General features: G+C 49.1%; 4 protein-coding genes across 4 annotated transcripts; 1 reads left to right on the top strand and 3 right to left on the bottom strand.

Annotated features, from left to right (window-relative positions):
- Positions 1–358: 358 nt before the first annotated feature.
- On the bottom strand, positions 359–3974 carry BKA55DRAFT_594670 (uncharacterized protein; the record flags this gene model as incomplete). The annotated part of the gene is made up of 3 exons (XM_046195698.1): positions 359–2574; positions 2630–3459; positions 3934–3974. The coding sequence occupies 3 exons, from the start codon at positions 3972–3974 to the stop codon at positions 359–361; spliced, it is 3087 nt and encodes a 1028-aa protein (XP_046048588.1).
- Positions 3975–8671: 4697 nt separating this feature from the next.
- On the bottom strand, positions 8672–10629 carry BKA55DRAFT_570015 (uncharacterized protein). Its single transcript, XM_046192974.1, has 2 exons — positions 10483–10629; positions 8672–10414 (listed from the first exon to the last, which is right to left on the bottom strand). The coding sequence occupies exon 2, from the start codon at positions 10135–10137 to the stop codon at positions 8911–8913; it is 1227 nt and encodes a 408-aa protein (XP_046048587.1). The 5' UTR covers positions 10138–10414; positions 10483–10629; the 3' UTR covers positions 8672–8910.
- On the top strand, positions 10545–10805 carry BKA55DRAFT_690908 (uncharacterized protein; the record flags this gene model as incomplete). Its single annotated transcript, XM_046199580.1, has 2 exons — positions 10545–10552; positions 10607–10805. 2 exons carry the CDS (start codon positions 10545–10547, stop codon positions 10803–10805), a joined length of 207 nt encoding a protein of 68 aa, XP_046048586.1.
- A 483-nt stretch (positions 10806–11288) lies between these two features.
- On the bottom strand, positions 11289–14262 carry BKA55DRAFT_594668 (fungal-specific transcription factor domain-containing protein; the record flags this gene model as incomplete). The annotated part of the gene is made up of 2 exons (XM_046195697.1): positions 11289–13486; positions 13542–14262. 2 exons carry the CDS (start codon positions 14260–14262, stop codon positions 11289–11291), a joined length of 2919 nt encoding a protein of 972 aa, XP_046048585.1.
- Between the last annotated feature and the right edge of the window lie 87 nt (positions 14263–14349).

The following is a 14349-nucleotide window of genomic DNA, read 5'->3' as shown; positions in this document are numbered from 1 at the left end:
AAGTCTTACTCGTCTCATCTCGTCTCGTCTCATCCTTCCCATCCCATGGCACATCCAGTACAACGACCAATACCCCATTCTTCCTCTCATCAGTTTGCTTCTCGAGCTGGTATAAGCTATGCGCTGCTCGAGAAAACTGACAAAGTGGTTATGACCAACCCAACAAACGCCATTAGGGGTCAAAAGTTGACCCCCGAACACAAAGAGCCCATCATAACGTACATTTTCACCAAAGTATTGACAAGAATGCGCAAAAAAAACTTCTCTCAAAAAAAAAACCGCACCAGTGATTACCCATGAAAAGTTCAGGTCATGCGCCGTGTCCCATCTACTGATGTAAAACCATCGTCGTCCTCAATTATACAACCGTGATCGTGTTGGGGGTTGTCTCATTCGATGTCATCTTCTTCAAGTCTTCGTGCTTTTCGTTCAGCTCAGTTGGTTCAGCCTCCTTTGATGGCTTCCGTGGGGTCACATCTTCAGTCGCGTCGTCGATGACCGAGAAAGGTCGGTCGGATGTAGGTGTTGTAAGTGTTGAACCATCGACACTCCATCGGTCATCAGTAACTCCAGTGTAGATAGATGATGTGTGCTTCTTCTCAGGTGTCACGGGGCTGTCGGGTCGCTCAGTCTGGGGAAGCTTAGGTGATGTCTGAGCATCCTTGGTCTCAACCTTGGGTTTAGTTGCAGCCTCCTCCTTTGCCTCCTCGACCTTGGTGGGCTCAGTATCAGGCTCCTTTGCTTGAGACTCCTCGGTCTTGGCAATGTCCGTCTTCGCCTCTTCAGCTGGGGAGAACTCGACCTCAGATTCGGAGGATGTGTCATCTTGGGCCTTGGTCTCGACAGTCTTAGGTGCTTCTGCCTTTGGCTTATCAATCTTGGGCTCCTCAGGCTGGGGCTCTTCTGCCTTCTTAGCCTCGATTCTGACCTTCTCGACCTTGAACTCCTGGGGCTTGAGATAAGGTGAAGAATCAGACTTGGTCTGCTCATCCTCAGAAGCAAGATCCTCCTCGCTGAAAGCCTCCTTTCTCAGAGGGCTTCGGAGGTTTGAAACATCGCCGATCTCGCTCTTACTGGATCTCGAGGCCCTAGCAGGGCTCCTCATGGGCAGTGGGGGAGGAATTCTCTTGCCAATGGTAACCATGTTGCCCTTGGCGTGGATCATGCGGGATGCAACAGCCTGGGTTCTTGCCGGCTGAACGGCAGCCACCTCGAACACTACTGGTTCCTCCTCCTCATCTTCCTCCGCCTCGCTCTCGGAATCATCCTCATTGTCGGCGTTTCGGCTGCTCTTGTCGTCCTTGTCGCTGTCATAGTTGCTCGAGGCCTTGTCAGTGTCATCCCTGGGCTCGACTTTGAGGGTGTCTTGTTCCACAGCTGTTGTGCTACTGTGGCTGGTCGCACTGAGAGGAGTATGGGCTCCGCTCAAATGTCTTATTGGAGTCAGGTCGACCTTTGTGTAATCAACTTCCTCCTCTTCTTCTGTGACCTCGGGAATTTGCGTGCGGGTAGACCTGTCAAAACCGTCTTCGCTTTGACCTGGGCTGGGGGTTGTCTCGGGTGTTGTGCCCACATCCGTCTGTGTTCCAGCATCCGTCATTTGACTTTTCACCGTTCGTGAGGACATGTAACTGTTTCGGTTACTCCTCGACACAAAAGTATCTATACTTTGCCTGTTGAACTTTGAGAATGCTGGACTTGTAGGCGCGGGATTGAAGTCAAATTGGCTGCTGGTAGGTCGTAGTCTTGATCCTGCCTCTCGGATTTCTAAGCCAGCCATCTCGAGGGCCAAAACACCAAAAGGATCGGGATCATCGATGTTAGGAATTCCAAAGGCGGTTCGAGGCGAGCCGGGCGTTGAAGATTTGGGTGTTGCGATCATGGCGTCTCCTGGCGCACATTCCGCAGCGATTTTGCTTATCACAGAAGCATCGTAGTCTGTCCTACCTTCTGCCATCTTGATAACCTCTGACAGCGGCCCAACCTCCTCCACTTGGCGAGAGACGTTGCCAGCCAGAATGTCCATTTGTGTTACTTGGTTGGCATAGAATCGTTCATTCTCGTTCCCTCGCTCGGCCAGGATACATCCGTTCAAGTTGACGGCCTGGTTTTGACCCCGCGCTTTCAGGTATGTCAAAACGGTATTTCCTAGGTCCTTCCATTTTATGTGCGACTCATCTGAGTCAAGCGATACCAGGGGGCCACTGGTTAGTCCGACATCTTCGCCTAGGGTGACACGAGGCTTTGTAATTGATTCGAGGGCGGCAAGGTTGTTGATAACGAGAACGCAATCGTAGACATCGACGCCAATAATAAAGCTGAGGGTGGGCGTATGTAACATGATTCCAGATGGAGGTGACCAGGTACCGTCTGACTTTCGGGCTATGAGAATACCGGAGCCACCGGAGCCTGTCATGTACAGACCACTGCGCATGCACGTAAAGATGGCGATTCCGGCTGCATTCTGGATGATGCGCTTGGGGATTTTCTTGGTGACTCGTTTTGGGGAGCGCGGTTCGCTTGTTGTCGATTGTGCGTCGTCTTCTTCTTCCAATGGCACGAGATATCCATCCGCTGTGGAATCACGTTAGCAAAAATGAGGCTGACAGGAAAAGTGAGACAAGCATACTGCAGAATGACTTGAGGATGCGGGCAGCCTTTTCGCATTCGAGATCCAGAGTCGCAGGCCAAAAGGCTTCCCGTTGTACTCGGCCACTGGCATTAGCGGCCGCAGTATTTAATCTGGATAATGCATTGGAGTTTGCGACCGATATCGAGGTGCTGGAACGGTTGGAGGACCAGCCAAAGAGGCCAGCTCTAGAACCTCCCGACGACCTCTTGTCCCACGAGGGGAGAAAGGAAGAAACTCGCTGCATGGCGGGCCGTCTTGCCTCTCCGTCGCCGCCGTCTTGGCCAGGCGGAGGCACGACAGAGAGGACGGGGATACAGGGCGCGCTACTGGTATTGGTACTGCTAGAGATGATTGTTGTGCCGGAGCGGAAGTGGACGGATCTCTTGGTGGGTTTGGTAGGTACAGATACGGGAGTAGCGAATGTTGATGTCGATCTTGGGGTTGGAGATGCGACAGACGAGGCAGGAGACGAGACCGGGGTTGTTGTTGCGGTGGTAGTGGGCGAGCCGTATGATGATGTTGGTGTAGATGATGCTGTAGTCGAGGAAGACGAGACGGAGGAGACGGAATTGGAGTCGGAGAGAGGATGAACAGTGACAAGTGGTCTCTTCAGAGCCGAATTGTAAGCGGCGACAACTGAAGCGTGAGAATGGGAGTGAGAATGAGACGGCGCCGAAGCCGAACTGGCGTGTTGATGAAGGTGGGATCGAAAGTAGTGTCCGCGCTGGTGGTCCTGGTGGCCCTGGTGGGTGTATGGTTGTCCTTGAATCTGGGTACTCGTGCTCGGGCTTGGACTTTGACTTGGGCTTGGACCGGCTGGACTATTGCTAGCATTTGCGTTTGCAGCAGTAGCGCCTCCAGCTGCAGAGGAACCAGAACCAGAAGGCACTGAAACGGAAGAAGTGGTCCCCTGGAATCACGATGTTAGCTGTAAACTTTACAGGGCATTAGAGTAGAGTGAGGTGACCTGTCAGCGCGGGCGGGTGGGTGACGTGGGCCACTGAGCCATTGGGACAGGACCGGGCTGGGCCTGGGCTAGGTATGCTTGGTTTTTGCGTTTTTGCAAGGATTCGTGCAGGGGCAAGCAAGGAAATGGAAAGGGAAGAATGAGCGAAAGGGATGCAATGGGGATGGGATGATCCGCCTTTGAACAAGCCCCCCAGGTCAAGATGAGACTCGATCAAGAGGGGGGACAAAATTGAGGGTGAGAGAAGATTCCAGGATATGGCTTGACAGTGTGAAGAGACAGCTGAAGAGAATGGCTGTTGGAGTTGTAATTGATGTGCTGTGTCATGCTATACCGTTTCCTCATTGGGTTGAATTTTATCGATTGCTTTTCCATCGTTGCAATTGACTTTTTCTAAACTCACTTCTTCCATCTTTCAACTGATCATCTTTTTTTGCTGCTCCCGCTCCGGCTCAGGGAGCCTCTGGTCTGATGACGGAACCTCTTAAAACTTTCAGGGACTTAGGTAACGCCCCTAAACCCAACCTTGACAAGGTGCAGCTACTGCCATTCACTTTAGGCAGCGTGGGCTGGCTGCCCTGAGTAAGGCAAGGCGTTGATGGGGGGTCGGGCAGTGAAGCGAGTGGGTGTGAAAGTGCAGGTCAAGCACATGTGAATGGATTCGGTGGAGGGGAAAACAAGAGAGAGGAGAAGAGGTAAGTACAGTAAAAGAAAGGTACTAACCGAGTTGCTCATTGTGTTTGTTGAAGCTGTTTTTGTAGAACCCCATCGTCCAAAACTCCATCCTCCTCCTGTTCCATTACTTCTTCCATTGCTTTTCATGTTCTCCTTCTTGTTACTTCCTGCAATGCCACTAATACTCAGCTTCTTCTTTCGCGCCGTCATGAGGAATTCTGATATGTTCGCTTGAGGCTGGTACTGGACAAAGTACAGTACAGCACAGTTACTGAGGCAGCAATCATCTCGTCAGCTCAATCCCAGTCCCGGTCAAGCTTGAGATGGTGCGGGTGGCCCTGCACATGCTTGCATATTGGTGTGTGTGCCCGTGTGTACTTGGTGTATTGAGTGCAGTGCATCCGTGTGAGCGAAGTGTTTGTGTGTGTGTTACGATGCTGGAACAAGCTCCATCCCAGACTATTCAGCTCGTCTCGAAAAGGTACAGCAGATCTCGGATTGAGAGCTCAAGATCGCTATGGGTCCGTGATGGAGCAGTATCATTGCATCTCTTGGTGTTGATCGTCACTTGACTTGAGCCATCAAAGTCAAGTTGAGGGGCCACCGTGATGATGAATGAATGAATGAACGAACCAAAGAAAGAGGAATCAAAAGAGAGAGAGAGAGAGAGAAAAGAAATGTCGTACCTGTTTGAGCAACGTTCTACTTGTGCCCCCAACGGTTCCTCTCATCGCCCGTTTACTGTCCGTCCTCTCTCTTTCGTCCTCCCTTACAACTATACCAGACAGGTTGTGTATAGGTCCGAACACGCTTTGCAAAAGAGAGCAAGTCAAATCACAAAAACAACACAAGCAAAGACAAAAAGAGATGCTCAATGAAGAGATCGAGATCGTGAAGCAAAAGTAAGAGAAGGTTGAACTTTGTAAGATGAGGAGAAATCACGAAACCCTGACTAACAAGAACGAAGTAAGGGAGAAGGAGAGATGACTTCACGGGTTTTCTTCTTGTCGTACATACATACACAGATTCATAATTCTTCGCATTCCGCATCTATACCCCTCGTCGTATATGGATTCCACCAACAAGATGCACTTTGTGCGGGAGCAGGCAAATTCCCATCGTCTGTCTTTCTTTACCCTTTTCTTTTGGTCTGCCTCATCTTGTCTTGTCTCTGCTTATACGCCACGCAACCCCTGCCCACGAGCAGACCAATCCTGAGATATGATGGTCGAAAATCACGTTCGGGGGCAATTGCTGCATTCCAATAGTGTCTCATCATTGTCCTCGGCTAGTGGCATTGCTTCTGTTCACAGGCACGGTTAGTCAACTTGCAACCGTCACATATCAGAAGGATAGACATTCAGCCAGCCAACAACTATTAGTGGTTGTTATATGCAAAACACAGTCGTATCAGAATTGGATACAATAAAACGGCAACACCAAGAGAAAAAGAAAAACTCTAAACGTCTAGCACTAATATTGTACTGGACCTGACTCGGGAATGTGCAGAAGCTCTAACAACTAATAGGCGCTCTGGCGCCGTTAACGTGCCAAAAACTCAATTAGAAACTAAGGATCTTCAGTGAAATTTCTTCCCGTTGGTTCTCTCTCTCCAGATTGTCGAGGTCTAGCGAGTCAAGATGAGATAGTCTTGATCATGGTCAACCACACCAAAATGTTACAAGCAAAAAGAAAAGTTACAGCGGCGCATGGCAAAAGCGGGTCGAACAAGGCTAGAGCTAGGCTAGGGACTATGTCAAATCTAACGGTCTTCCGCGGCCGGGATGTCACTCTATCCCATCCGTTTCCTACGGATACCTTACTGTACCTTAACCTTCTTAACATTAGCCTTCTATAAACAGTTACAGATTATATCTCTCACTGCACTTGATCATGTCTAGCATACGCAAGCCATGACGTGCAAACTGGAACAAATCTTCCGGTAACAAGACTGAGGCGTAAAAGCTGGCATATCCTTGAATGCTCGTTTGCATTCCAGCACAAAATTCGCAGCCCTCCTCAAGGCGGGAGAGAATATTAATTTAACCAGCCAAGACACTTGTCAAAGAAAACTATAGTAATTTACTCGAAACAGAGGGAACGTAATGTCCGGGTTATGTGAGCATAAGGTATCTTGATAGATTAACCTGCGGGTCAAGGGTTTTGATAATTACAGGGATGGCTCTAGATCAGATCAACAAAGAAAACATTTATTTTCCGCGTTTGACGCCGGGACCCTTGATTAGATTCTATGAGTCTTTCGTTTAATAAATCGATCCTTTTGACATGTGTTTCAAGGGGTGACACACAAGTCCCTGGAAACTCGAGACGAAGTTACAAATAAAACGGTATGTTTCTCTGGTACAACGTCACATATTAATTTCCTTGGTCATATTGAAAGGATGCACTACTGCATGTTCTATGCTAGACATGCATTATAATTTCTTTTTCTTACTGCTCATCGATCGTCGTTCTCTGGGGGACGGGGCTTGCTAGTGGCGTCCTCATTTATCTCGTGCATAAACGGTTTATTACTTGATTAGTCTGATATAGGCCAACAGCCAGCCAGAGTTGACAATCTGCTTCTGTCTCGAGCCACATAGTGCTCCTTCAATAGTCACAGAAACAAAAATTCGTGGTTTCTTGGAATGGAGAAGAGCTGCTCCAAGCTTCATGATGGTCTCATAGTTGATGCTCCACGCAAACATCACAATCCACGTGTAACCCGCCTCACATTACATCGCCTCGCATCTGCATTACTTTTCAACTCTTGGTCCCTCTCCCTAGAATTCTAGTTCTCGCCCTGTCATTCCAGGAACCCTTGTGCCGCCTCAAAGGGGAATGTTTCTGAAACAAGGCTTGCAGTACCGAGAATGGCTTGTGTTACCGGCTTACGGCAGCGGCCGATATTAGTTGCGCTGCACGCACAGATATTCACGGCCGTTTCTAGTTACAGAGAGCATAACCATCACTTCATATTATCGTGATGAGAAATGGAAGTGACATGCTTTAGTGTCCAGCGAAACTCGATGCGTCTAAACCGCGGGTGCGCGGCCGACATTAGATTGGATGCTTTGAGACAAGTTGGAAGTATGAGACAAAATCTGCCAAAAAGCAATTATAATCATTCATCCCATCCCCTCGTACTCCAGGGTCTCGTGCTCTCCCTTCAGTTGCCACTCGACTTCAAGTTCAGCCAAGCCTTCAACAGTTTTTGGTCAAGAGGCGCGGAAGCGGCCTCTACTTGTCCCTCTATTCTTCTCTTGATGTCTCGGGGATTGCTGCCGCCGTTGTATCACTGTCTTGAAGAGTGTTGCGATTTCTCTTCACCAGAATTTTCTTACAATCGAATGACGTGCTACGTGCATTCCTCTAGTTGTAGCACGGAATAGACTTTCATTTAATGCCATGGTGTAGACTGGCGGACTTGAGCGGTCATCGTGATATTGGTCTCGATTTCTCAGGCATCCCTATCTATTGCTTCCATAGCGCGCTTCTTCCATGCAGCCATCTCTAGAAAGTATGCGAAAGGAAAGAAAGCAAATTTCATGACATACCTTAGGTTCTGCTGTGCCGTTCGTATTCTAACAGGCAGTGTGGTGAACATGCAATATCTAAGACCCGTCACAATACGGCTAACATATCATGCTCACTCTGTTTGAATCAACAGTGACAAAAGACCCTGGTACACATAAAGGAGTTTTCCTTCTATGTGGCAGTGTCTTATTTTGGAACCCTCCGTGGTGCTAGCAACTGGAAAAGTCGGAGGAATAATCTGACAGAAACCGTTCGACGGCGTATCTCACTTACTCTGGGAGCTTCGCGTTTGTCTCAGCACCATATTGTGTAAACGACTGCAGATATATAGGTTATCTACTCGGGGTGTAGAATTCTGCTTATAAGGTCTCAGCATTTGTTAGAACTAATGCTTCGCAAAGGGTCGTGAGAAAGAGCACGAGCATGACGCGGGGAAGATACAACAAGTTCATTTTCTCTGTAACCATCACGCTCCTTGTATAAGTAGGTTCAGGCTTAACATAAGGCCCTAGCTACACCCTTCCTGCTTGTCTAGGTTTGAAATATCGGCCGGCTCTATATCCTTGGCTAGTTCATGACTCTTCAGGACAACAAGATCCTGTTGACTCTTCAATATTAGGTCTTTAGAACAAGAACTTATACTTTCAAGTCAAACACTCATATAACTCCAACAATTGTCTTATATTAGATTGTATGGCATCACAAGTTCTCAAACATATACTGATATGTTCTCCTGAATCTTATATGAACTGGGCAAATCTGATTACCACCCATGGTGTCAACTCCAGGCAACTTCGATGTCAACATAACTCATGCCATACTATCTAGAAGCTGCTGCTACTATGTCAATTGAGATTAAACAAGAAGAAAGAAAAATATGTAATGATTATAGTTGCTGTAGATAAAGCTTGTAATTATATGCATCCCTATATCTCCCTAAGGATAGTGGCCCAATGTTCGCTCCATATCAATATCATTATGCAGATACTGCTCGTGATTCATCAAGTAACTACAAATTAAAGTTCCTTGACATCATAATTCATTACCTTCCAATATTGTCCCATGCCAAGAGCCCCTTCGATCATGCACAACCTACCCCTTAGATCCTCCATAACGGCTGAGGATACTCCCCTCCCTCCAGTATATACTTCTCAAGCCTTCCACTCTTCTCTCCCATAACCCTAACAATTGTGTCCACCGCAGGCACATCATTACGAAAGAAGATCTGATACCAGCCCACATTGTCACTAAACCGCCCATTGATTCGAACCGTATCCAACACCTCTAGTTTCTCCTTCATAAGCTTGAAGATAAAATCCCAATCGATCTCAGTGGAACTGAAAGGATCGCACCATCCATATATACTCTGCAGGTCAACCTCTTTTAGCGTTGGACCGTGTTCAATGATCAGGCGGGCAAAGTGCACAAAACTAATGTGTAGACAGCTCAGGTCAATCTTCTCGAGGTGAGGAAGCCTTTTGGTGATGTAGAAGCCAACATCGCTAGCTTCGAATTCGACAGGAGTGTTGTGGACTTTTAGGTCTCGGATATTGGGCATCAAAGAGATGAAGTAATCTAGGCGGTCTGGTTTGAAGGAGATGACGTCGTATTTCAGATGCAAGTGTAGCTGGGTCACCGACCCAAAGACTGTTGATACTTTTTCGTCCAGTTTAGATGATAATACCAGATCCGGGTGCATTATCGGCTCGATTGTTAGACTCTTGAGTGGTACGTTGCGTCTGAGGAGGGCATCCAGGATCGCTTGCTGTGACTCTAGCATTTCATCGCCAGCTAATTCCATAGACTCTTCCTCGCTAAAGACATCGTCAATTGCCCTATAGTCTTGCCAAGGACACTGCGTCCAAGTCAAGCACACGGTATCAAGATTGGGTAGCCTCATGATAGCTGGAACTACCAAGTCAAGAGGCAGCTCGATTGGGTCGAGGAATACATCTTGAGTCTCGAGATAAGGGCCCCACGCTCTATGGAGCTCATCTGCGTTGATGATTCGAGATGTAGCGTATTCGACTTCTCCCTCGACTAAGCGAGCCATGTTGAACTTGATAGAGCGGATGCGCCTTGCGCAGTTCGGTATAAGGGAAAGATGGTGAAGTCGTTTACCATCTTTCCTCCATGGGACGCCATCGAAATGAGGTAACGCAAGGAGTGGTTTTGTACATCCTACAATCGTTTGGCATGAAAGTCTGAAGTTTTTGAAATCTTCTCTTGGTAAAAAGATGGCGATGTTGTTGATGAGCTCGTATGGGAGATGTGTAAGGCGGGGCTGCGATGACGATGACGATGCGACTGGCTCGTGATGCTCCATGGTTTGTTCCTCCGAGTAAACTTTGGTGTTGTTTTGTATGTTCGTGTGTGAGTATCAATGGTTTGTTATATCGCTCTTTGTGTATTGTATGTTCATGTCAAGATCCAATATCAACAGAGTTCAGCTCCTTGAACCTCGGAGCTGAGCTACTGCCACGCCCCACGGTAAACCTATCACATTCTTTTCCGCATCAAACATCAACCTCAGTCTATTTTCATCCAGTTCTCATCCGCCGATTCATTGCGATACGCCTCATCGCATCTCTTAGGCCTCAAGAGTGAGTCTTCCCCCTCCCCACCCCGGAACCTGTTGATCTTATGTGCTGATGCCAGTCAATCTTCAAAGGACAGGCAGGTCATGTGACTGGCTATTCTCGTCTTCATTCTCTCATCATCACATCAGCCATCATGCTCAAGTACGTTGCCTCATCCTCAACCGTAGCCCTCAGCGCTGTCACTCACACAATCAGAGCTTACAAGAACCTCTCACCAAAGACACGTCTCGGCGTCGGTATCGCAGTCATCGCTTGGGGCGCTGGAGGACTCATGTTGACTGATCCACTTGAGAAGTCTCTTGGCTTGACTCCAACAGAAGAGGACAAGGCTGAGCTGGACAAATACACACCAAAGATTATCACTGTTGAAAAGAACGAGAAGGAGGGCAACTGAACTGAGAAGCTGGAAACACATATCCAAAGCAATGATTCTCATAAGATAGCGAACAAAAGGTGTCAGCATCAGCCTATCATCACATTACTCCAGAAATGAACACATAATACTTCACACAAATTGGCACAAGTTAAAATATAGGCAAACATCGTTAACCTGCCCCAAGCCATCAAGTCATGATGGTCTACCGGTTGACCGTCAACCGGTTAGACCTCCCTTTCTATCTTGATCAAAGTCTAATATGCAGTTACAACTCCTCTTCCCGTCTATTCTCGACAAATGCATTGCACAACAGTGCCAACCATGGATGTGTGAGGCCAATCCGGTCTACCTTGAGATGACCATCACATTGGTGAAACCCAGTGACCCAGGAAACAAAGAAAATGAAGAAAACAAAGCAGAATGCAGCGCAACGCCTCCAGATGCAGCCCCCGCCCCTATAGTACTTTTTTTGGTTCTGTAAGAAATTCATACTGCCGTCCCTTAGTCAAGCTCCGTCTTGACAGACGCAGTGCCAGCGTCTTCCACTACTTGCGGAAGTGGTTTGAATAGTTTTGCCATCTCTAATGTGAGATCCATAGCTCCATACTGATCATCAATCTCTCCAACTGATCCTAATTCTTCTCCTCTGCTCGCACCATCTGACATCACCCACGACTTCACCGACTTCAATAATTGGATAATTTGGACAAAGCGCGCATCCGGCGACAACCGCAAGTCCGCCGCTTGCGTATGCTTGAGCAAGTAATTGGAAAGCCAATAGAAATGGATGCCATCTCTTGAGAACCCGTGTCGCCGAGGATTGCTGGATCCCGGTAATTTTGGCGGGAACTGATTGGCCATATCCGCATCCCAGTTATTCTTGAACTTGCTCAGGGCGATAACAAGTGCCTGCAGACTTTGTGGGTCAATGTTGGCAGCCGCCCCCTCCACAGGAGTACCCCGTCCACTATTGTGGCCGGCTGGAGTCATCCAATCATTAGGAGGAGGGGTTCCAAATTTGGACAGCTGAGCCGCATTACCGTCGATCTGGGCCCGCCGAATCAGAGCTAATATGCCATGGATAAGAACGAACTTTCCATAGAGGTTGGTGCTACCAGGCTGGATCTGATACGAGGGGTGCAGAAGAGCTTTGAGAGCCCAGTCCATCTCGGGTTGCTTTGGTCGCTGAGTGCCATAAGGATTCTTATCGCGAGCGGCAGCATCACCGTTGAGGCCAAGCGCGGAAGCACAGTCCCCAGCTTTGTCCGCATCCCAAGCTGTGTCGTCGCAAGGCAAAGGTAGATGAAATTCCATAACATCAAACAAGGGTTGAGAGTTGAAGTAAAGTCCCATTGCAGCGTCCATTAAAAAGACGCCAAACATGAGACGATTCCGACGCTCTTGATCAACCCAAGTGTCCCAGTTCCATTGCTGCAAATCAAACGTGTTCCGGTCAAAATCAATCTGGTGAAGGGGTGACAGAGAGGCAGGGTCCCGCGACGACTGGAAGAGATTCAGTCGCCTAGCGTTGGCTGCGAGAGAAGGGTAGATCTGTCGAGCCCGCTCTCTCTGTTGAGGGTTTCCATTCCAGAGTAATAATATACATGTTAGCAAGACAGCCTGAAGCTCTTCAATGTCAGCCCGAGATGGGTAGCTCGGTTGCCCTGTCAAAGGTTCAGCATTAGACATCATCTTACAGTCGCGTTGAAGTGCGACGACAAGAAAATCCATCATTTCGCGAACGTTGGACGGGGTGACATTGTCTGAGTAACAGGCGCCGATGCAACACATGCCTGCAAGTAAGCCAGTATACGCCTCCATGACCTTAAAAGTCGCGACATGGATGAAAGGCATGTGGATGTGGAAATGAGTGTACTTGTCCAAGAAGTCTTTGACGTTGTCGGGCGAGAAGTAAAGATTCATCCCCGCGCTAGAGGGATCGATGGCTTGATTAGGAGGATAGAAGAAATTAAGGATCTGATCAGAAAGAAGATTGTATGAGGTTTGGTGAGATTGCATTCCCATATTCGACAAAACGGTATCGCTGGCGCTGGCGCCTGTCGTTCCGGGCCCGGCATTAGGTTCGGGTTTGATTCCGCTCTGAGTCTGTCCAAGATTAGGATTGAAAGATGTGTTGACGTAGGTTTGATGCGCACCAGCCTGGAACATCTGAGACCAATCAAGGCCAGATGGAGGGTTTGTGTTTGAGCCACCGTACATGGGCAGTCCGTTCTGAGCGGGAGGCATGCTGTAGCCAGTCATCTGCTGCTGGTTCATGTTGGGGTCAGCGCCATAGGGCTGGGAAGCACCCATGACCTGACCGTTCATGTTCCGTCTGTCAGCGTTGTTACCGTTGTCGAGACGACCAAGCGAGCTGGATCGAGAGAGTTGGCTCTGATCCTGGGCCATGTTGTTCATGCCATCCGAGACTGGAACCATGCCAAATGGGTGGACCATGTTGTCTGCGGGAATGTTGCTCAAACCATTGAGATGGTTGAGATCACCCTCGTGGCCGAGGCCGGCGGCCTTCTGAGCCTGCTGCTGATTCTTCTTGACGTGGGCCTGAGGGTGCGACAAGTGACTAGCTCCAGTGGGGTTGCCACGGCGGATAGAGCACTTTTGGAAATGACGCTTCAGGATATCACTTCGAGAGAAGGTATCGCGGCAAAGAACACACATGTAAGGGCGATCACCGGTGTCTGTGGAAAAGAATGTTAGTAAAATCTGTCAGTGTCAACAAGCTGTCCTACTCACGTCGCAGAAGATGGCGCTTAAGATGCTTGGCATGGAGGTAAGTCTTTGTGCAGTGAGGGCAAGGGAATTTGCCATCTGCGTCCTTGACAGGAATCACGGTGTTCTTGGCGCCAGTACCAGCGGCTGGGGCAGCAGGTCGTCCAGGAGCACTGGGAAGGATTCCACGTCGTCCCTGAGAACCAACAACGTGGGTGGGAGGTTCGCCCTCTGGCATCACTGCAGTAGGCTGCATAAGAGAACCGGGACCATAAGGCGACTGAACACCAGGTTGAGACATGATGCCTCCAGGAGGCATAGGACGCAGCACAGGAGGCCCACGACCACCAGCAGGAGCAGGTGCGATGGGCTGTGGGTGAGACGCGGCAGTGGTCGCCTGGGGCATCATGGCAGCCGAGGTACCGTAGGCCTGGGGAGGAGGGTATTGGTTCTGGGCCATTGAGTAGATACCAGCGCGGTTCGCGGGCTGCGATGTCTGCTGCTGGTAGCTAGGCATGTTTGAGGCCGACCCAGGCGTGTTCGGGGTGCCTGGGGTTCGCGGCGTATGAGGGTGGCTTCCGTACATGTTCTGCATGGCCGAGGTTGGAGGCTGCAGCGGTGGCAGAGTTTGAGGGAGAGGAGAGCCGGTTTGCAGTTGGTTGGGAGAAATCGCGGTTGGTGAAGGATAAGTCTGACCAGAAGAAGTCGTGTTTATACCATTGGAGGGGTAGTGAGGACCGTCCATGCTACTCTTGGTAGACGCGAAGCTGGTGACAATCGTCGTGGTGTTGAGAATACCGCGACGCAAAAAAAGTTGCCCGGGGTACAATGG

The sequence above is a fragment of the Fusarium redolens genome (genome assembly GCF_020744475.1).
Source record: "Fusarium redolens strain MPI-CAGE-AT-0023 chromosome Unknown BKA55scaffold_9, whole genome shotgun sequence".
NCBI lineage: Eukaryota > Fungi > Ascomycota > Sordariomycetes > Hypocreales > Nectriaceae > Fusarium > Fusarium redolens.
The sequence above is the reverse complement of the archived record's forward strand: the minus strand, read 5'-3'. Positions and strand labels throughout refer to the sequence as shown.